Genomic DNA, 24,194 nt, shown 5'->3' with positions numbered 1-24,194 from the left:
GTTTTCATTTATATTTGTCTACAATTATTTGAATGCTTCAGAGGAGCGTAAAATGCAATTGCTTATAGCTCCCATTTTCTAACCGAAAATATTACTCTTCGCGCCTCTTTTCAAAAAATATCATCGCCCACGCAAACTTTTCGTATTCGCTGTATTAACTTTCTAACGTGCACTCTTAACGTATTCTTGATCTCAAGCGCAGCTGCAATAGTAGCCAACGTCACCAATATCGTTTTTGTTTTATATTCACTCTTATCACTCACTTCTCAAATTTTTGTCTTCAACTGCCAAGGCGAACCTATTCGCTACTTTTCTGTTCTCTATCTTTACGCTCGATTAACCACCACCAGTTCCAGCTTATTCAGCTCAATGACCTTCTACGTTTTGAAATTAAAAATGTCGACATAAACTTTTAATTTAATAGTTGGTTTATTGAAACATAAAATTTCCTTAAATTTTTATATGTAATCTGTATTTACATACAGGTTTCAGACTGACGTACAAATTTTTATCGAATTGCTACGAAGGGGTAAAAAAGGTATGAATAAATACAAAATTGGTAACACAATTTGCTGTCTGGTGATAACAAGCGCTCCAGAATTTATGTGAAGCATTTAGGTATTTCCGTTGTTCGCCAATCAAATATCTGTACAGTAATATAATATTTAATTTCCCTATTCGGGCAATAAACGTTCCTATCTTAGTCTACTTGCAATAATAAATATAAGTTTGGTCATTAGCGGTGCGTTAGTACTTACCGAGATGGTGTCCGTTTTATTACTCTTATTTACAATCGCGCTTTTCTGCGGTTTTAGCGCTTCTGCGAACACCACAGTCGACTGTTGGGAGTCGGCCACACTTTATCAGATCTATCCATGATCTTCTATGGACAGTGACGGTGATGGTATAGGTGACTTGAATGGCATTACATTTCGTTTGGAAATTCTTAAGGAAATAGGTGTGACAGCTACATGGCTTTCACTAATCTTCGCTTCACCGATGAAAGATGTGGGTTACGATGTGTCTTATTTCACCAAAATTGAACCGCTCTTTGGTACAATGGATGATTTTGATGCAATGATTGCAAAGGCGCGTAAATTGGGTATAAAGATGATATTGGATTTTGTTCCCAATCACTCGAGTTCTGAGTGGGAGTGGTTTCAGAAGTCGATTAGATGGTTACGATGATTTCTATGTATGGGATGATGGCAAAATAGACCCAGAAACGGGCGAGCGTAGTGAGCCAAGTAATTGGGTGATTATTGGAATTAGCTCTTACCAGCTATCAACAACCATTTCATATATTTTCATTCAGATGCCAGTCTTTGGTGGTTCTGCATGGACTTGGATTGAAGAACGCCAACAGTATTACTTACATCAGTTTCTAGCCAAACAACCTGATTTAAATCTCACCAATCCTATGGTGCGTGAACATCTCATCGAAGTTTTGGACTTTTGGCTTGATCATGGAGTGGACGTTTTCCGCATTTATGCAGCACCATTTTTCATAGATAAGCGTTATGACAATGGTACATATTCAGATGAGACGATCTTAACTGATGGACTAAGGAGAGATCAAAAATATACAAAGAATCACCCAGAAAATTGCGAATTATTATATTAATGGCGCGAATTTCTAGATGAATATCAACAACAACATGGCGGCGATGCTAGGGGAGACATATCTAATAAGATGCCAAATACTAGTAGTAGTTTTGTCTAAATGCATCTAATTAACTAAATTAATCTTTGTCTAATTGTATTTCTCCTAAGATCCCAAATTGCCGAAGCTTACACCACCTCTGATAATTTGAGCAATTACGTCAGCAATCGCACTCATATTGGAAGTCAATTGCCAATGAATTTTAACTTTATTCAATTAAGAGAAAGTTCCACTGCACAGACTGTTGAAGAATACGCCAAAGAATGGATGGATATAATGTGGGCAAATAATAAGGTGGCCAATTGGATCGCAGGAAATCATGACAACAGTCGTCCAGCCACACGCATAGGAGCAACTAGGACAGATCTGATGACGATGATAGTGCATGCATTGCCCGGCACGTCTGTTACTTATTACGTAAATGCTAATTGTCACTTAAGGAAATTCTTATTACAAGCTGCTATTTTTATTTCTAATTTAGGGAGATGAGATCGGCATGAATGACGGAGACATTGATTGCAGCAGTGCAACTTGCAGCTTCCGCGATCCAGAGCGTACGCCAATGCAATGGGACACTTCAACGAATGCTGGATTCAGCGCAGGAAACTCCACTTGGCTACCCGTCAATTCTAACTGCTCATATCTCAATGTACCGTGAACATATACAAGGGAATGACCAGTTTGAAGCAAACGGAAGCATTCAAGGCGTTCAAAGAAAATGGTGGAGTTTTGTATGGAGCTTTGAAGGAGCAGGTATTTCAAGTTGTGAGGTTAGTTGAAGTGGAGATTTTAAAATTTCACAACTGATTGAAATAACGTTTTCAGAACTGCTGTTGGTCGTGAGGAGTACCGTTTACTAGCTAACTTCGGTACCCAAATAGAATATTTAGATGGTTTGACGAATAAAACTATGGAGTACGTGTTGCTCACTTCCTATTCACCTCACAAATATGGGTAAGTGTTGCGAGCGTTGGCATTTTTGAAAAGTTACAAAATGTTGTTTTGTTTTTACATTTCAGCGATAAGGTCGATTTAAGCCAACGAATTTTTTGATGCCATATGAAGCGGTAATACTGCGGTGGACTGCATAAAGTATATTTGTGTGTATGATGGTCAACACTTCCAGCTGACTGTTCAAACTTTTCGCAATTGTTTTTAATATAAGTTGGGTAACCAGTATTTGTTAGAATAATTTAGTTACTTTATAGTGAAATAAAATCTTATTGGAAATGCAAAAATATATCAAATCTTCTACGAAAACTATGGATTTGCGAAAGATACCATTTGAAATAAAATTTCCAGGCAAAATACATGCGCAGTGGCCGCCTCGTGTATCAAACACCCTAAGTAACAAAAATGTAAATGGACTCACGTAATAATTTGATTTAAATGATCGGTTTTAACCATCCAAGTGAACACTTATTCGATACCCTATTTACACGCCAACAACGGTGGCCGGAACTCTATTGTTCTGTTTGTGAGTTCTTAGTAGCGATTATCTTGACGATAACAAGAATTCTAAGAAATCTTAATAGTCAACGTCGCAATATTTCGTATTATTTATAAATAAGCGCCCGCTCGATAACGTTAACACTCTAAAGCGTGAACAGCCCAAAACGTGAACAGATATTTTTGTGCATTGACTTTTTTTTGTCAGGACAACTATCAAGTGCAGCACTGAGACATGAATTAAGTCCATTGTACTACACTTGGATTCCCTTTTAATTTTCTTAAATCTGCCCGATCTCCGATAATCGGGACAGACGCCGTCTCATCCTCCTCTTCACAAGCTGAGCAGAGTACACTGCCTGAGATGCCCAACCTTTCCATGTCCTTCACCCACAGAAAGTGACCCGTCATCAGTCCAACCAGTCGTCTGCACTTCCCTCTGCTTAATGACAGAAGGGTTTGCAACAGTCGATCGGACATGACAGGTAACATCAGTTTAGTCCATCTGCAGCCTCTTTCAGCCTGCCAACTCGCCTGTGGGTGGTAGTTACCCATTTGCTAACCGTGGCTTTGATGGCCACAGAACGGAGTGGCAAAACGGGCTCTGGACCAAAGAAGTTGGCCTCAGAGCCCATCTTAGCTAAGGAGTCAGAGGTCTGGTTAGCCGCGATACCCACGTGTGACACATGTGAGCATCAGGCTATTATATAGGTATACCGACATAGCTCAGCCTGGATTTACAGGACTTGACTACCCCTGATGTGGTTGGGGAGCTGTCTAAGGCCATGAGCGCAACGTGGTTACGACACATGTAGATCTGCTTGAAACACAGATGCATGCATTCCAAGAGCAAAGTTCAGTTTTGTGCCGCTGGATACCACGTAGACCCCAAAGCCGGAGCCATGCTCGGTCCTGGAGCGATCCGTAAAAATGCGAAAACAGTGTTTGCCGGGCTCATTTGCTGAGTTTGACCACAACTGAGCCCCTGGCAGCACTACACTGTATCTCTTTTCAAGTACGACTCTTGATGGCATGGAGTCAAGGGGCATGGAGAGAATCGTTGGATCGACGTCCATGCTTTCTCTGTTTTCCAATGCCGGACAGGGGCCGTACCAGTTCCCATTGTGTTTCAGCCTGCACTTGGCTTTCAAGGCCTCTCCTTGGATGAAAGCATCAAGTGGTGGTAAACCAATCAGAGCATCTAAGGCCGGGCCTGAAGTAGTCGGAAAGCTCCGGTGCAGTCTCAATAAGGTCCTCCTGACTCCCACGAGAGAGAGTCTACTCATCCAGACCACTGATGCATAGGTGATAATAGGTCTTATCATAGCCGTGTAGATTCATAGGACCTTGCTAGGAGAAAGACCCCACGTTTTCCCAAAGACACTTTTGCACTGCCAGAAAGCTGTCAGTGCTTTGGATATCTTTGTTTCAACGTGTGGTTTCCGTAGGAGCTTACTATCGAGGATTACTCTAAGATATTTAATTTCCTTGGATAGCTGGATTGTGACAAGTAAAATAGTTCAGTCGCGGTTTTGGTTTGGCAAAGAGTGTTTCGTTTTATGTTTTCTGTTGACTTTTCTGTCGGCTTTTCAAAAATAGGCTCATCTGTGACGATTTTAGCAAAGAAATATAATGTTGCTAAATCAACAATTTGTAACATTAATGCGAAAAAGCAAGTGATTTTAAAATGCGTAAACAACACGTATTGTGGACCTGAAAATAGAAAACCACTGCGTTCTTCAGAGTTGCCCAAAATGGAGAGAACTCTTTATCGTTGGTTTATCCGAATGCGAGATAAAAACTGGCCAGTAAGTGTTCTAATGTTGAAAGAAAAGGCAAAAACACTGCATGCAAAATTTAAAGAAAATGAAGCAAACTTCTTCGCTACTGATGGATGGCTTCAAGGATTCAAGAAGAGGTACGGTATTCGTCTTCTTAAAATATCAGGCGAAAAACTGTCATCGCAACCTCAGCTAGTGAATCCGTTTAAAGAAAAACTTCAAGCTAAAATGGCCGAATTGGAGTTGTGCAACGATCAGTTATATAATGCTGATGAGTCGGGGTTATTCTGGAGACTTTTGCCAGAGAAAACGTACGCGTCAAGTTTAGAGAAGAGAGCCCCAGGGGTAAAGTCTGAGAAGCAGAGAATCACGTTTTTATGCTGTTCAAACGCCCCTGGATCTCACAATCTTAAGCTTTTGGTAATTGGAAAGGCGGAGAATCCACGCCCAGTTTTAAAAACTTTTAGTGTCCCACCGACCATAAGAGCTCGAAATCCGCCTGGATGACGTCGGCTATTTTCAAGCAATGGTTTCATGAGTCATTTGTTCCACAGGGCAATACTCCTTTTAAGGTTTGTCCGATTTTTAAGGTTAACTGGTTGTTTTTTAAGGTTACATCGTTTTTAAAGGAGAAAGCCTCACCAATTAAAGCTCTCCTCCTAATCAATAACGCTCCTTCTCACCCAAATGAAGCTGAACTGACAACGGAGAATGGGCAAATTTCGGCAATGTTTATGCCACCAAACGTTACTCCCCTCATTCAACCGATGGATCAGAATGCAATAAAAATCACTAAGTTGCATTACAGAAACAGCCTTCTAGCTTCAATAGCTGCGACAAAGTCTGTTTTGCTCGAGTCGTTGAAAAAAATCAACTTAAAAACAGCTATACATCTTTGGATGCGGCTTGGTTTTGGTTTTTGGTGAAGCAACATTAGCTAAGTGCTGGAACAGTATTTCAAATTTCGCGGTAAGCATGGATGATCCTGAAGATAATGTTCCGTTGGCGGTTTTAAAAGAAAAATGGGAAGCTGAACCTTGCCCCTTGATGAGCAACACCGTCGATCTCCTTAGTAGTTTAAATCCTGAGGTTCGATCGTGTTCGCAGATATGCTCAAAGATATGTATGTGGGTTATTGAAAACACTTTTTTTATTAAAAATTTCAGATTGAATTCACGTTACCACCCATTCATGAATGGAACGAAGATCTCGAGGAGAGCAATGCAGATGGCGATCATCAACAGGAGGACGAATCCTATGATGACAGCGTATTACAGTAACTGGAGAAAATTAAGCAGACTGAAGCAGTTGAAATTTTCAACAACGAGTTAATATGGTCTGGTCATGAAGAAGTCGATCAAAATGATATGAGTGTGCTAAGACGGTTAAGGGAGAAAGCTGTGCTTCAAGTTTTAGAAAAATAGGAGATACAAAAAAAGATGACTGATTTTTTTAAATAACACTATCGTATGACTTAATATTCAATAAATATGTAACGAAAACAAGAATAAAATGTGAATTTAAATGTGAAAAAATACATTTATTTAGTCTTTTCGTGCATTCCAAAACGTAAAAACTTTTGTTAACGTGAACTGCCTTAGTTTGAATTAGTTCACGTTATCGAGCGGTGGTAGCTGTCTTATCTGCTGTGCGTCAATAGCGTCGATGTCAACCCTATAAAGATCTGTAAAGCCTAACTTACGCCTTGCTGAGCTCTGTATTAACGTACCAATGATGCGTTGCCCAGTGCGCTAAAAAGCAACTTCTGCTGAATATCCTACATTTCTGGTACACCCGGTTCATATTCGCCATTTACACGTTTGCGTAAGAAATCGTCTCATTTACCTCTTACCAAATGTTTGTGCAGACTTTAGTTCGGAAATACATAATGAAATGCTACAGATATGGTAAAGTATCAAAAGTACATACTTTGTTGGAATGATTTCACTCAAAAAAATGAAAAAAAAATTACCAGATTATTAATTACTTCCTATTATGTGAACGAAAATCGTTTCTAAAAATTTGTCATATCGAACTGTCATCAGCGGTGGTAACTGGGAGTGAGCTTCAACCACTCACTAATGGGTCCCTGGACTCTTCTGAAGCCAAGTTGGCATTTTCGGTACGCTTAATTTACCGAATGCCAATATAGGTACAAATGTCAGTATATGTATAAGTTTGGGGAAATATCATACATTATTTTGCAAATAGTTTAAAACTGTTTTGTGATCGATCTTTAGATCCTGGGCGATGCTACGACTACTAACATGTCGGTAAACTTCGATTATTTCTGTGATTTTATCGAGATTTTCGACAATGGGCATGCCCTTTGCGAGGTGCTCCTTTAACATAAAAAATGCTTGAGCGTAATCGAAGAAACCAAAATTGCACGTCATTAGCTGATCCAGTATTCCAGTAATTTCAACGGCCTGTCTTGCATTTTCGCCTTTATCAAAAAAACTCTATAATGGATCAAATTTTCTCTTTGTTTAATTCTATTGTTAACACCCTGTAACTCATTACTGAATGGAACAAATAAAAAATATACCAAGATAAATGTTTTATGTTGAATATTACCTTGACACCGAGAATAAACCTTAAATTGTTCGATCGATACTTTACGAGATATCGAACATTATAACCATCTACCTAGAAAACGAGGGATTTTTTTTATCAGGCTAATCAACATTTGTATATACTTACATATTTTTAACGAAGTGCTACGTTGGGATAAAATATGTAGGCACGTTTACCAACAAAATTGGTAAAACAATTTGCTCATTGGTGATAAAAATCGCTCCACACACTTATACTTCAATTGAAGAATATTGTACGGAATTGATGTGAAGTGTTAGGAGATTTCCATTACGCAAACATATACCATAATATTAATATTGACCCTCTTCGGTCAATAAACATTCTTATCTTAGTATATCTGGAAGTATAAATATAAGTTTGGCCATCACCTGTTCTACAGTACTTCCCGAGATGGTGTCCGCTTTATTACGGTTATTTACAATTGTGTCTTTCTGTGCTCTTAGCGCTTCTGCGAACACCACAGTCGACTGGTGGGAGTCCGCCACACTCTATCAGATCTATCCTCGATCGTTTATGGACAGTGACGGTGATGGTATAGGTGACATTAAAGGAATTATATCTCGTTTGGAATTTCTCAAGGAAATAGGTGTGACGGCTGCATGGCTTGGGCCTGTTTTCGAATCGCCGATGAGAGATATGGGTTATGATATAACTAATTTCACCAGCATTGATCCGCTCTTTGGTACAATGGAGGATTTCGATGAATTGCTTGCAAAGGCGCATAAATTGGGTCTAAAGATGATATTGGATTTTGTACCAAATCACTCGAGTTCTGAGTGTGTGTGGTTTCAAAAGTCGATTCGTCGTGAAGATGGTTATGATGATTTTTATATATGGGAAGACGGTAAAATCGATCCGGAAACAGGCGAGCGTAGTGAGCCAAGTAATTGGGTGCGTAAGCGGATAAGCTATTGTTTGCTACTTTTCATTTTATCAACGTCTATTCTTCATTTCTTCGCACAGATATCTATTTTTGGTGGTTCTATGTGGACTTGGAATGATGAACGCCAACAGTACTATTTACACCAGTTTTTACCTGAGCAACCTGACTTTAATCTCACGAATCCTATGGTAAAAAAACATTTGATCGAAGTTTTGGAATTTTGGCTTGATCGTGGGGTGGATTCTTTTCGCATTGACGCTGTGCCATTTTTCATAGAGAAGCGTTATGAAAATGGCACATATCCAGATCAGAGGATGTTTGGAGAATATACACTTAATGAACCAGAAAATGTCCTTTTAATATATGAATGGCGCGAGTTTTTAGATGAATACCAACAAAAACATGGCGGTGATACAAGGTGCGACACATCTATTCGGACGATAACCAACTGAGTATTAATTGTGTGTGAAATAATTAAATATATCTCTTTTTAGGATACAAGTTGTCGAAGCGTATACCCCTTCTACGACGTTGAGCGATTATATCAGCAATGGCACTCACGTTGGTAGTCAAGTGCCAATGAACTTGTTATTTGTTACTTTGGAAGGCTCTATTAGTGCACAGGATCTTGAAAGAGCCGCCAATGACTGGATGGATGCCGTATGGGAGAGGCACAAGTCGTCCAATTGGGTAGTAGGAAATCATGACAACAGTCGTCCAGCTACACGCTTAGAGGAAACTAGAAAAGATATGATGACGATGATAGTGCATGCATTGCCCGGCGCATCTGTTACTTACAACGTAAGTGCTAATTTATACTTAGGAACACTGTCATTACCAGCATCCAATAATTTAGGGAGATGAGATCGGCATGACTGACGCAGACATTGATTGCACAATTATATCTTGTGACGTCGACGGCCGGGATCCAGAGCGTACGCCAATGCAGTGGGACACTTCGAAGAATGCCGGATTCAGCACAGGAAACTACACTTGGCTACCCGTCAATCCTAACTACTCATATCTCAATGTACAGACTCAGCGTGGCGTGGCACGTAGTACCTTGAACATATACAAGGGAATGACCAGTTTGAAACAAACGGAAGCATTCAAGGCGTTCAAAGAAGATGGTGGATTTTCGTATGGAGCTTTGAAGGAGCAGGTATTTCAAGTTGTGAGGTTAGTTGAAGTGGAGATTTTAAAATTTCATAATCGATTGGTATGACGTTTTCAGAACTGCTGCTGGTATTGAGGAGTACCGTTTATTAGCTAACTTCGGTAGCCAGATAGAATATTTAGATGGCTTGGCGAATAAGACTATGGAGTACGTGCTGCTCACTTCCTATTCACCACACAATTATGGGTAAGTGTCGTGAGTGGTAACATTTTTGAAAAGTTGGTTACTTTTGTTTTGTTTTTACATTTCAGCGATAAGGTCGATTTAAGCAAACGAATTTATTTGATGCCTTATGAAGCGGTTATTCTGCGATGGGTTGCGTAAAGTACATTTGTATGTATGTGTCGGCAGTTCGAGCTACTGTTCTTATATATTTTTACAAGTCTTTTTCGCATTTGGCAACCAGCACTTGTTAGAACAACTTTAACTGTATTCTAGTGCGCAAAATCTTGTTTAATACTCTCAGTACTGTTATGTGAAAACAATTGTAATAAGGGCCGGTATGAAAATTATCCAAACAAAGCCCCTATCATTTCTGTATCTTTGAACATACAGTGGCACACATAAGTATTTCTTACCCGAAGACGAACCTTTAAATTGTTTGTGATTTTTTATTTTAAATTTATCTAAGATATTACACAATTAAACTCGAAGATCAATTCTGCATAAATAATTCAGCAAAACTTAAAAAGTATTGTTATTTGTCTTGTTTATCATATAAACTTAACAATGCATAAAAAATGAGGAATTATTGCTCCCAAAGGTGTCCTGCATGGGGTATATATGTATGTGTGTACGTACATACAATATGTTGATTTAATATTTCGTATGACAACCATTATGTTTGGAAACAGTTTTTAAGTGTCTTGGCATAGATTATACCAACTTGCGCTGAAATTCGGGAGGCATTTTTTTCCATTTCCATATTTTCATTTTGTATTTTTGTATTACCGAGCTTCATCCTCGATGTAGGACCTAAGATTTTCCATAGGGTTTATATCCCATTTTAACACATAAGTCATAATCTTGGGATCGTTATCGTGTTGAAATAAAAAACCCGCTCCTTGACATGCCTATTTTACCTGCACTGGAGTTTTAATTTTCCTCGATAATGGACCAATAAAAAACTAGTTTTACGACTCCCTGAGTCGCAATAAACCCCAAACAATGACAGAACACCCACCGTTCTCAACGGTTTATTTAAAGTTTTTGACACCCGGTCTTCCTTTGACTTCTGCGTACTGCTTCATCATATAATTGAGTTGCTAATATATAGTATGTATGAGGGCTTTCGCGTTTTTATATCAATATTTGGCGTTATTCTCTGATTCTCAGCAAGAATTTCTTCTCCAGCTCCAATCAAACTTTTACCCCTTGGGATTTTCGATATGCACAGTACCATAATTATGACCCTTTCATGTTGGTCTCCTTGCCGCGGGGGCTTAAATGGAAGTTAAACTCTATTTGAGAATTCCACCTACCATGAACCGAGAGGGAAGCTCGGTATAGGGATTAGCGAACAACCCATTCGCGAAACGGCGCGTGTCCTGTTCCATTCATTCCCACACATTCCCAAGCCAAGGTGTTCTTGGAATCGTGCCGAGGGCTGATTGGTGCAGGGAATTGAAGCATGTGCATCGCGAACGGAGTTTCCCTCTCGAATACCTGCCCGCCTTCGAGAGTAATTTGTTGCCTTACCGCGGTAAGGGGCGCTGTTGCGGGGGGGTCCCATTACTTCCTCTCGAAATTCATAGGTTGTGGAGCTTGACGTAGTCAGGTGAAGCAACCGTAAGAAGCAGAATGAATACAAACACAAAAGATAAAAACAAAAAATTCGTGCCGCACTGCGACACAATACCCTCCTCCGAGGAGGATAACCTGCTGGCACTCAGAGAGAGAGAGAGAGTCAGACTGCAAAAAAACCTAAGTCGGAGGGTGCCCTCATGAAGTCTCGCTATACGAAGGAGAGGTTCATTCTCAGCAAGATTGCTAAGAACGAACTCGCTGGAACGACTGACGAGCGTGACGCGGCCGATAAAATAAAATACCAGTACGTGATCGATCAGGCAACGAAGAGACCTAAGGTGTCCAACAGAATCGAAGATACGGCAAAACAAAAACCACTAACAGCGGCAAAGTAGTCCTGCAGAGGTGGGGGCAGGTGGAGGCCAAACTGCCCAAGCTCGTACTAGACAAGCATCTAGGGTTGTTCTAGAAAGGTGCGTTGCTGAGATCAGCAGCTCACTGGAAGGCTTAAAGCTTAAGCTTATTCCGGCCAGGGACATACCTTGGCCTACTCGCGCTCGCATTTGGCTACCTATGATGGACTTAAGCGGTGCAGATGTGCTGAAATACTTAAAGTCACACAACCCTGCGGTGCCGATGGATGACTGGGCAATCGGGAAGGCAGAAAAACCGCAAAAGAGCAGCATGTAATTCGTTCTGCAGATCAACGATGAGTGCCTGCCAATACTCAAAAAAACTGACAACAAAATGCGGTTTGGTCTAAGAAAGGCCAATCTGAAAATTTTCAAAGCAGACAGCAATGGAAATGAGGATGATCTAGATGAGGTAGAAAGCAATATACAGCTAGAAATGCTAGAAAAGCTCTACATAGCTGAAGATGTCAACAAACCCGATGCCTAGAGCCATACAGGTGAATCTACAGCACTCGAAGTGTGCTACAGAGAACTTGGATGGAAGGGACATCGACATCGGATTTATACAGGAACCCTGGGCCAGAGACAATGAGGTTAAAGGGTTCCAAGACAACAACAACATTAACATATTCTACAATAAAGCAGACGGTGAGCCCCGATCATGCATAATCACTAAAAAACACTTAAAAGTTTTTCTGTGTTCAAATTTTAGTACTCCCGACTTTACTGTGGTGAAAGTGGAGCTGCAGAAATCGGCAATATACCTGGCATCGGTGTACATATTGTATATGCCACATGATAAACCAGCGCCGCCAGACGAAGTGGCCCGATTCCTATCAACATTAAACAACACAGTTAAACTATTGCTGGGTTCCGACGCAAACGCCAGAAACGAGCTCTGGGGCAGTTCAGAGACGAATGAAAGAGGTGAGTCACTTTTTGAATTCCTACTAAATACCAACCTCGACATATGCAACGACCTTCACTTTTCCGAGCTCGACAAATTTTCCAGGCTCAGAAGAGGTCTTAGACGTTACCCTATGCACAAACAATAATTCCAAAATAGTCACAAATTGGAAAGTATCCGACAAGAAATCATTTTCGGACAACAAATAATACTCACTAGTCGACATAGAGGTAGCGTTCAACAATGTTAGCACAAGATCCATAATTGAGGCTCTTAATATGTTAGGCACAGACATAGGTCTCAACGAATGGATAGAGAACATGCTTAAAACTAGAATAATCATCGGTGAGGTGAAGTTGGTGCAAGACAGTCAAGCAGCTATAAAGGCCTTAGACTCCAACTCCATTTCATCCAAACTAGTCTTACTGTGTAGAGAGGAGCTGGAATTGCTTAGTCATTGGCTTCAAATCACTCTGATACGGGCTCCCGGTCACAGGAACATACGGGGTTATGAGATAGCCGATGAGCTAGCAAGAAAAGGTTCGACACTAGAAATAGCAGAGTCAGTGGCAGTCTGCACCCCGCTCAAAGCACCCCCGATTAAAAGCATCCATTGCTTCACACTATCATGCTTTAGCCGAAAGAAGATAAAAGCAACTAACTACATGTATTTCAACAAAAAACACAGGACGAATGATCTGGTAGGATGCTCTCGGCCAAACATCTCACGCATCACTGCAACCACTACAGGCCATTGGAAAGTAGGGGATCATGCAGTTATACTTAACCTACCCTTCAATCCTATCTGCAGAAGCAGTCAAGCGGAAGAGGCGAAGGAAAGTCTTTTCCACTACTTATGTGAATGCCCAGGGCTAGCTAGGGCACGACTCCGCTCCTTTGGTAAGCCTTTCTTGCAGCAAATTAATGAGATCTCAGATATTGAGATAAAGAATTTGCTGCCATACTTGGGCCTCACTAAATGCACCTGCCTTAAACCAAAAAACAAAATCATCATACGAGAGCGGTGGTAGTAAAATTATTATTATTTCAGTGGAAATACTCAACCACTTCAACAACAACAACAAACATAATTATGAACAAAATGAATTCATATATGAGTATTATTAATAATAATACACACTAGTAGCGCTAGTTCAGTTACAAAAATCAACAAACGGAACTTGTTGGAATAACGAATTTAAAACAAGAAGCAAAATACCTCTGTGAGCACTAACGACTACTTGCATAAAAATGATTTTTATGGGGAAAGTAGGAATGCACAAGACACCGATTATAGCGGTACATAGTCCTATTTTCCAAGAATAAATTTTAGTAATCATTAAGTTTGCTAAGAAGAAAAGCTATGGAGAGATGTTGCCTTGGCGTAGAGTGCTAAGTTTGTGACCACGACTGTATGCACTTAAAAGTATTCACAGTCGAACGCTCGCGGCACCTAGTTGTTTGAAATATGCCAGTTTTATGAGGTATAACCATGCTCGATAATGATGAATCTTGCTCGATAATTTAGTTGTTGCTTTCACATGCAAATTTTTTGTCAAGTTAATCGAACAGAGAGACAGCGAGCAGAGAAGTGGTGAATAGAAGAGACCTAATGTCACGTCAAAGCAACATTAACTGCCGTGGAGCATTCTTCCGCATTTTTTACGAAATGTCAATCCTATTCAGTTTTAACTCTTTCCTTTTTCCGGTTCTCATGATTTTCATAAAAGGAAAGGACTGCTCCGCGGCCGCACTCCCATGAGGCAAAGTATTCAGATTACACCACATCGGCCTAAGTTACTAAATAACAATTCATTAAAAGTATTCCCCTTTGGTACTTGGTACTTTGAACAAAAGTTGCAAGTCAAAAAGAGACAGGTGTGCATCCTTAAATGTTATAGATTTTAAACCTTGTGCGGTAGAAGTGGTAGCCCAACAAATTTCAATAATAAGGGGTAGAAGAGTGCACACTGACTACGACGCTCAGCTCTTCGCTTATCAGCAGAATTTCGACCGGAACTAAATTATGAGAATTTGAGTGTATGGGTACAGCAACCGGGCAACTTTACCTGCTCGTCTTTAAAGCGATTTTGATTTTCTGAAAAGCGTACGCATTGCCCAGCCCACCGGCAGTTTAGAAAAGTTATTACTGTGTTTTTTTTATTCGTTCCATATGAAAAAAACCTTGGTAACTATATTAACAAATAGTAAAAAAAAATGTTTTTGCTCTGTTTTTAAAAATGAGAAAATGTTCAATTTATATTGACTAAGCGCTTTGCCTACTGACATAAAGATTTTCAGACCTAATCATGACAGGAAAATGTAGTGCATCACATCTAACAAAGGTTTATTAAATCTGTTACTTTTGAGTGCAGAGTGTAAATAAGTAAACTACGAAAGAGGACCGGAAAATGATGCCGCGGAAGATCTTGGACTTACTGTGTTTGTAGTTATAACTTTTTTTCAATTTAAGTGAAGATTTAATACCAGTTGATAACTTTGGACATTCTGCGGCAACTAGTTGTTTAGAGGAACTGTTTTATTTTATGAATCTAACTACAAACCTGAGAAATCCAGCAATACCGAAGATACCGTTACACAAAAAAAGTCGTTCTATACAATTTGGCTTTAGTAGTTACAATCACTTGACATCGAGGAAAAGGAGTTGCGCTGTATAAGAAATCTATATTGGATCCAAACCGCAGAGGTTAGAAGAGATGAGATGCAAACGAATTTGAAATATTGATAGATGTTAGACAGGCGTAAATACGCGCCATATTGTCACACCTTTTATTCAATATTTACTCTGAAGCAATTTTTCAGGAAGCACTTCAAATGCTGTGATTATCAAGAATATCAGCTATGCTGATGCCCCGACTCTAGCCTTTTAGACAAGGTTGGTGAAAGCAGACAGCAATAAATACGCCCTCAAAATCAACGCCACAAACACTAAATGCATGGCTGAGTGTAGAAAAATATTTACAATAATTTAACTTTATCGATGCAAGGTGAACCCATAGAAAGAGTATCCAAATTCAGAGGCCTTGGATTAATGAGAACTACGTTATGTGCAGAAGACAGTTTATGTCAGAGCAAACACGAAGCCAGCGACCAAAACGCCTTGTAAAGAAAATTAAGGCGTCTGGGATGTTTTGTTTTTCTCTTTCGGATGAAAAAATTTTGACCAAGACCAAAAGACCAACCACAGAAATGGCAAATGGCTATGTTCCAATCCTGCAGAGGTTCCTGTTACCATGCCACCAAACTTCATTACTCAAGGATTTCGGGAGAATTCTGCTGTATATATCGAGGTTTTAGAAAGAGTAATGAAAGCTTGGATTGATTTTGTGCGTAGTGGCAGTCCATTTTTCAGCGAGACTCTGCTCCCTCATACAAAGCTATAGCGGCACAAGATTTGCGGCTTAAAACTTCCATGTCTACATATGTAACTCTGAACTTATGGCTATCTAACTGCTCAGAACGTAATCTCCTGAGTTACTAGGTATGGGCTGCAGTCGAGCGTGAAACCATTAAGCATCTTTATATCACCATTTCTTCTCTGAAGGCTGTTATTAGTACCGTAATGATCAATATGAATAAGGAGTATTTGATTCGGGCAACAAACGTTTCCAGACCCCCATATAACCTGTATTTTATCAATATACAATAAGTTGGTTAAGTGAAGTTTCAGTAAATTTTATTCAAAATAAAGCTAATTAGTTTTACTCTCAAGTTATCCTCCAATACCGTACGCACCCTGTACAGCTGAATGCATTCTGTTGACACGTCCGCCTTCCACTTCTAGTGCTGACAAACCATCCTATTAACATAATCATCGACGTACCTCAATCCACGCGCCATTCTTTTTCATATATTTCACGTACCCCATATTGTATATATATTTTAATTATGAGTCGAAATCGATAGGTAGGATTTTTAAAAATATTTCGACGCCAGCCAACGATATCTCGCGCATGACATTGCAAGATAAAAAATAGGACATGTCGTATTCATGAAAAACCTCTGATTATAATTGAAAGTCTTTGAACAGTCGTGTTAACAAATCAAGTTTTTAGAAATGATCTTGAAATATTCTGTTAAATTCCCTACATCATCTATAACCATTCCTATGACAATCTTTTCAATGTACACACAAACACACATGTCCCTACAGTTTTGTAGCAGTATAGCATGTAGATAAGGAGAGTATAACGCTTCAGTTGTTGGTGTTGGTGTAGAGTGTAATTCAATTTTATAATGAAATGTCATAATTAGTTAGTCTAAGTCGTTGTGGGCAGTCCCCTGGACGTAGCAGATAAGGAGTTTTTATTTTTACATGGCCATACATCAGGTGATAAGGCGAGAGCATTCAGTATGTAAAGATAATCTGATATGAAACTCTCAATGCTCTGTGTAGAGAGCGCGAACTAGCGTGGCACTGTAGTTGCCACCTTCGTGTTTTAAGCACTGCATTCAGAGTGTTTTGAAAATTAGAACGCCAAGAAGCATGATTTAGTGCCAAGTGCCCTTTTGGTTCTTTTTTCTGAACTCAAATATACTTACACTTCTTGAAAATAAATGAATAAATTGAGATAATTTAGAATTATTTAACCCTCCAACTTATTTTGCTGCTGTAATATTTTGTAAACATTAAAAAAATTAAAACAGTTAATTCATGTTCTTTTGAGCTGTTTAATGGCAAGTTTTTAAAATGTTTGCAGAATTAGAGTGTTTAATTAAAAAAATTAATCAAATTCATTCTTATAATAATAAACCAGACTTATATCTAACACAAACTGACCAGTAAAAAATATAAGGGTATACAAAAGAGTAAACATAGTTCAAATATAGAGCGTATTTTTTCTGCCAAACAGGCGGAGCACACATCTCTCATATGTTCTTTGCCGGGATTGGCGCTGAACTTCTTTTGACACGTTTGGAATGGTTGATCGTTCTTGAGGTGTTATTAGCTTCCAAGTAATCATTTCAATAAAATCAGATCTTAAAATTTTTTTTCTGGATTCTTAGCTTTATAAACGCAATCAGCATTGATTGCAGATATATTTATCAAGTTGGCCACCGATTTGTTGTTCTCGCTACATTGTACTTTTCGCACATCTGATCTACCAAATCCACGCGGTTATTATTTCGGGTAACTTCTTGTCACCACTTTCTAGGTGAATCAAATTATCATGATGCATTGAGGAAACCAAAATAACGGTTTTGTTTTTTTTTCGGCAATTTGGAGTTACTGTGTACTTTTCTTGAAAACCCAGAAGTGAAGTTTTTTCTTCTCTGTCTTTTCTTGGCAAAAACTCAGCGGGATTTTCCTGTTTATTTTTGCGCATAGTGCCGATATATGTCAGCTTCTTTTCATTAAGAAATTGCTTTACAAGTGGTACACTGGTAAACCAGTTATCGCCAGTTATATTGCGGTTTGTTCCTTCTACTGGCTGCACCAATCGGAGAACAACTTCTTGTAGAGAATTACTGAGCTTGTATGGTCCGTCAAGCTGAGTTCCCACGTAAGGCTCAAGATCAAATGTATAAGAAATTTTTGCATCGACAAACGCAAACATCTTTAGCCCATATTTAGCCGGCTTACTAGGCATATACTGTTTAAAGGAGCACCACCCTCTAAAAGCCAATACCTGCTCATCTATTGTCAAAAATTTTCTTGCAATAAAATTTTTTTGAAAATTAGCCACGAATATTTCAAATACATCTCTGATGGGCGCAAAATTATCGACTTCCTCCTACCATTTCTTGTTCTAATGTCATCAAACCTTAGGCATCTTAACAGAAATCTAAAACGCTTTTCACTCATTCCAAAGTAACATAATTCCACTCCGTTTCCTTTCGAGTTATCCCATATTTTGTGAGCATTTTTTCTAGAACTTTTCAAGGTTCCAATTAGAAATAGAATTCCAATAAAGGCTCTTATTTATGTTTCGTTAGTTAATCTTCCCTCCCTTTCCCTTTCAAATATGTTTTTGATTTTTTCAATATATAGATTTGTGGAATCAGTTATCTTTTGAACAATATTGTCTGTTAGAAAAAGTTGTTGAATACAATCAATCTTCGAAGCTGCACTTCGAGCGTTACCTTTTGGACCAGGACAAAGTTTTATAATATTGTGGGAACGAATGCGTGCCTGTAAAATTATTGCCATCTGATTTTCTCTCGGCGTAGACTTTTCACTCTATAATAGCTTCTTTTTCAGCAGAAGAAAGTTCTTGTTCAGAGTCTGTTTGATGATCGCTACTTTCTACGTCGTTGCTCTCTAGTTTCATCTGCTTCATCTATTGAACCTTCATTTTCGCTAGAAAGCTCATAACCATTTCGACCAAACAGCAGGATCTGTGCCATGTTCCAAACGAATTTTTCTTTCATCAGACTTTTCAATTTCTATATAAAACAAAAATACTATATTACTTTCTGTACTGAAATATTTCCTGCAGTGAACATTCTTTAATTATGAAAATACTAAGATTTATAAATAATTCTATTTTTGGAATTATAGTTATAACTTACCTATGTGTTCCAACAGACAAACTTTTAAATTGTGCACTCTGTAAAAAATGTTACGTAATTAGGCGCGTGGATTACAATTGTAGTCCACTCGTATTTAACTTCCACTAAACGGCCTAACCGGGGGTCTACCCTTTTAGTTTTGCACTAAATTAATAGTTCTGCATATTATAGACAGCTATTGAAACGGGAATTGACATCTTCGAGCTAAGTTTAATTTGGCTACTGATTAAAGAAGGGTGGATTACATATGTAATCCACGCGCCTGATGGAGGGTTAAAAAAAATATGAACTCTTGTTATTTATACAACAACAAAAAACCTATACTTGGCTTATTTGAGTTTCAAATATAACGAAACCAGTTAAGAATTCTACTTTTTGTAATAAAACTGTAGTAATCATTGGTTTTATTAATAATTAATATCTTCATTTGAAAATTATCTTGCTTTTTATATAATAAATTATATCAGTAAACATAGAAAAATACAAATAGGTATAATAATAATATTTTTTCAGGGATGTGTTTTTAAAATTAGAACGTTACATCGTCTTCTAAAATATGTTCACAACTAATTGCCTTTTTAGTTCGTATATTATGATAAGATAAACTTATAATTTCTCTTTTAATTCTTAATTAAGCTAATTAATATATTTACGCAATATTAGACTCCACGCCAATCAATTTAAGGTGACTGAAGTAGTACATAAAAAATTACACCTATTTTGTTTTTGTAATTTGTTGATTTGAAAGTTAGAACCATCTGATTAATTTCCACGAATTATTCACAATTTATTTATGGCAGATTACAATCACTTCGCACAGTAATAATATAATTAAGTAACACTTTAAAAATTCAAGTGAAGTACATTTATATCTTGTCTGTTCGTCAATCAACGGCCTATATACATAGCTCTCAGATATACAGCCGAGTGATCTTCAGTTTCCCCATTAAAAAAATAAGTATTCTTATCTTGGTATATCCCGAAGTATAAATAATAGTTTGGGCCACAGCTGTCCGTTAGTACTTACCGAGATGGCGTCCGCTTTATTACACTTATTTACAATTGTGCCTTTCTGCGGTTTTAGCGCTTCTGCGAACACCACAGTCGAATGGTGGGAGTCCGCCGCACTCTATCAGAGCTATCCTCGATCGTTTATGGACAGTGACGGTGATGGTATAAGCGACTTGAATAGCATTACATCTCGCTTGGTATTTCTCAAGGGAATAGGTGTGACTGCTAAGGCGCAATACGTCGCGAAGATGGTTACGATGATTTCTATGTATGGGATGACGGTGAAATCGATCGGGAAACGGGCGAGCGTACGCCGCCAAGTTATTGTTAGTTTTATTTCTAGCAACCCACCATTCTTTATTTCTTCTTACAGATTTTTGGTGGTTCTATGTGGACCTGGAATGAAAAACGCCAACAATGCTATTTACACCAGTTTCTAGCCAAACAACCTTATTTTAATTACACCAACTCTATGGTATCAGCACATTTGATCGAGGTTTTGGAATTTTAGCTTGATCGTGGAGTGGATGGTTTTCGCATTGATGCAGTACCATTTTTCATAGAGAAGCGTGGTACAGATGAGTCGATTTCAATTGATGGACTTAGGACTGACCAAAATATACAAAGGATCAACCAGAAACTCTCGAATTATTATATTAATGGCGCGAATTTCTAGATGAATACCAACAAAAACATGGCGACGATGCTAGGTGAGACATATCTAATAAGATGCCAAATAATCAATAGAGTAGTAATAGTTTTGTCTTAATGAAACTAATTAACTAAATTAGTCTTTGTCTAATTGTATTTCTCCAAAGAGCCCAAATTGCCGAAGCTTACACCACCTCTGATAATTTGAGCAATTACGTCAGCAATGGCACTCATATTCGAAGTCAATTGCCAATGAATTTTAACTTTATTCAATTAAGAGAACGTTCCACTGCACAGACTGTTGAACAATTCGCCAAACATTGGATGGATATAATGTGGGCGAAGCATAAGGTGGCCAATTGGGTAATAGGAAACCATGACAACAGTCGTCCGCACACGCATAGGAGCAACTAGGACAGATCTGATGACGATGATAGTGTATGCATTGCCCGGCACATCTGTTACTTATTACGTAAGTGCTAATTGTTACATAAGGAAATTTTTATTACAAGCTGCAATTTTTACTTCTACAATTTAGGGCGATGAGATCGGGATGACTAATGGAGACATCGACTGCACAAAAAGAGTTTGTGACTTCCGAGACCCAGAGCGTACTCCAATGCAATGGGACACTTCAAAGAATGCTGGCTTTAGCACTAACTACTCTTATCTCAATGTACAGACTCAGCGGGGCGTGGCACGTAGCACCTTGAACATATACAAGGGAATGACCAGGTTGAAACAAACATTTCAGTGAGAAGGTCGATTTAAGCAAACGAATTTATTTGATGCCTCATGAAGCGGTAAAGCTGCGGTGGGTTGCGTGAATGTGAATCGGAAGTTTCAGTTGACTGTTAAAATGAATTTTCTTATGTGATTTTAGTATAGTATAACCAGCATTTATAAGAATAATTTAAATTATTTTTTTGTTGAAAAAAATCCTTTTTCAATGTCTTAAGAATATGTGAAAGCTGTAAGTTTTAGTTTAGTACTATTTTGTTTTGAAATCTTTCACAGGTCTGGCTTTCGGCGAGGTCAACAAAAATTCCTCTAAAAACTACAACAATAAAATTTTTTGAAAGGAGGCTTGTTTAAAGCCCGCGTGTCTGGCTTATTTCGATTCGCAAAAAATTCATTTGAAATTCACAATTGGTAGTGCTCGGACATAATTAAAAAAGTAAATTTATTGAAAGAGTAATTTTTATAAAAAAAAGAACAACTAGTTTCATCGTACAGAGCTAAAGAACTAGTAATGAGTAAGAAATTTAAAATATTGTAATTATTGGAAGATGAAAAATTTACTGGCATTTAAGTAAATTAAGTGAATTAAAATCGCTCTGAGAGGGAAGTTGTCAAAGGACGGAGCTGGTCATAGCGCTCAAAATTTGTGGTTCTTGCGTGCTTTTCGTAATGTTTTACGTTTTGATGTTTTATATATTAATTTCGCTTAGAAAAATTAGCAGTTTATCTGCAAATGAATTAATAAATAATTCACCCAATCTCAAATCAATTACTTGGCAGAAGAAGCACTTGCGTCTACAGGCGGATAAGCTCGTGTTCCAAGGCCACAAGGAAGGCGCGTTTTGATTGCTTCAAATAGATGAATGTACGGGTGGTTTAGTAATCCTTCACTTGTTTGAAAACTTCGTATATGTTTTTTCGTGTTTAGCCTTGACCGAGAAAATGAATAAAGAAGAACAATTTTATAACGCGAAAATTTTTTATGGGTGGGGTTTTTTATTATATCAAATTAAATACAAACAATAAATGGAATAGAAATTAATTGAGCCAATTAAAATGCACCTTTATCTCTTCAATAAAAGGTTGAAAGGGCATAGAAAAGCCAGGATTATCCAAGTTGTCCTGAAAACTAAATGTGCGTGCCTAAATCGAAGTTGTGGTTGCACGCACCGTCCACGACTACCATAAATTCTACGAAACCCGTTTCCGCGTCCATACGAATTTATTTTATAATATATTTCACAACCAACAAAAACCTCTTTATACCCAACGAAATATAATATTTGCTTTCAAGACAAGAACATTTCTTTTTATTGTTTATGTGACAATACTTGCATTGTGGCACCACGACGCGTTTTGCGCGTCCCGTCGATTAAACGAGTTACCGAACGGACTCATTGTGAACGTCGGTTTACTGGGGTTTACGTTGTACATCGGTATCGGCAGTACAACAATAGCGCTGCTCTCATGTTCAGTGTTACCATTATCCGACTTGGCTTCAACTTTTCAGAAATTAACTAAATTTGGCTACTCCTCGCAATTTCTGCGACTTTTGCTCCTTTTAAAACTCCCTTACTGATACAAACGCTCTAGCTCTGAAAGTATTCGATGGGGTACCAGGTGGTGGTACCATAGAAAGAGAAAGGTATCCTCTGCAGGTGGGGAAGGTCGTGGCTTCACTTTTTTACTAAAGTGAGGCCGGGTATGTGAATGAAGCTCGGGCCGAACCGAATTTAGCATGCATTACTTGTTTTATATTGAATTAGTATTGCGTTTATGTAGAGGTAAGAATCGAATTGAATGTTGAATTTTTTTAATCGATTAAATATGAAATACCCAGATTTTTATTTGAAGTAAATTTTTGAAGTCTATGGGATGCATCAGAACAAATTATAGTGACGTCACTGCTATAAATTCTCTATTATTAATTCATATGAATCCTTGCTCACTCCACACGGGAGTATAGGGCCTCAACAAGACTCCTCTGTCGTACACGTTTCTGGGCTGTTGGTTTTGCGCCGTCCCATGTGATGCCAGCATCTGCTGGTTCGTGCAACATCGACCTTCGCCAAGTGGCGACCGCGACCTCTGCTCCTCTGCGGGTTCCCTTCCAGTGCCATTCTAGTGATGCTTTCCAACGCCACTTTCTGCATTTGATTTGCCATAGAATGTGCTCCTCATTGTTGTTCTCCACAGCGCAGGCATTTGTTCACGAAGGTTGAAGACTCTGTGTGATGGTGTTGAAGACCAGCGTCACGGTAATAGATGACGTTTGTATTCTAAAGGTTTCTGATATTTAAAGTTGCAGTTGTTTCTGGGTTATTGAAGTAAGCTCTAACTTTGAGATGGATCTATATTGTTCGGGCTATCATGACAACCAAATTGGAGACTTTTGTTTGCAAAAAAAAGAGGTTGTCTGTAAAGTCGGTTTACTGAAGATAGTTTAATGTGACAAGGTCATAAGAAAATACTGATGGAATGGTTGCAGTTTTCAAAAGGAAAATTTAATTTTATTTGTTTGATAGATATTTTGTATGGATATAGAGAATGAGGTAAATGGAATCGCAATGGAATTTATCAAGTTACATTTACACAAACGTGAAAAATGTCGAAACATTTATCAAATTCATGAAAGACATG

At 38.4% G+C, this 24,194-nt stretch overlaps 1 protein-coding gene and 3 pseudogenes across 1 annotated transcript; all 4 read left to right on the top strand.

Annotated features, from left to right (window-relative positions):
• The first annotated feature begins 762 nt into the window (after positions 1–762).
• Positions 763–2,754, top strand: LOC129245115 (maltase A2-like; annotated as a pseudogene).
• A 2,224-nt stretch (positions 2,755–4,978) lies between these two features.
• Positions 4,979–5,819, top strand: LOC129244402 (jerky protein homolog-like; annotated as a pseudogene).
• Positions 5,820–5,868: 49 nt separating this feature from the next.
• LOC129244401 (maltase A2-like) lies at positions 5,869–10,130 on the top strand. The gene is made up of 8 exons (XM_054882023.1): positions 5,869–5,901; positions 6,060–6,169; positions 7,824–8,382; positions 8,455–8,792; positions 8,869–9,175; positions 9,231–9,553; positions 9,609–9,737; positions 9,803–10,130. The coding sequence occupies exons 1-8, from the start codon at positions 5,869–5,871 to the stop codon at positions 9,873–9,875; spliced, it is 1,872 nt and encodes a 623-aa protein (XP_054737998.1). The 3' UTR covers positions 9,876–10,130.
• A 10,052-nt stretch (positions 10,131–20,182) lies between these two features.
• Positions 20,183–21,580, top strand: LOC129245116 (maltase A2-like; annotated as a pseudogene).
• Positions 21,581–24,194: the final 2,614 nt, after the last annotated feature.

Source organism: Anastrepha obliqua, chromosome 4, assembly GCF_027943255.1.
Source record: "Anastrepha obliqua isolate idAnaObli1 chromosome 4, idAnaObli1_1.0, whole genome shotgun sequence".
In the NCBI taxonomy this organism is placed as follows: Eukaryota; Metazoa; Arthropoda; class Insecta; order Diptera; family Tephritidae; genus Anastrepha; species Anastrepha obliqua.
Note: the sequence above shows the minus strand (reverse complement) of the source record. Positions and strands in the feature narration are given on the sequence as shown.

What these genes read in the sequence shown, in the direction of transcription:
- LOC129244401 (XM_054882023.1), top strand. Translation starts at nt 5,869, where the DNA reads ATGGATGATCCTGAAGATAATGTTCCGTTGGCG. An exon ending in GTAGTGAGCCAAGTAATTGG is followed by an intron (nt 8,383 to 8,454) that starts GTGCGTAAGCGG and finishes TTCTTCGCACAG; the next exon opens with ATATCTATTTTTGGTGGTTC. An exon ending in CAGGTATTTCAAGTTGTGAG is followed by an intron (nt 9,554 to 9,608) that starts GTTAGTTGAAGT and finishes TGACGTTTTCAG; the next exon opens with AACTGCTGCTGGTATTGAGG.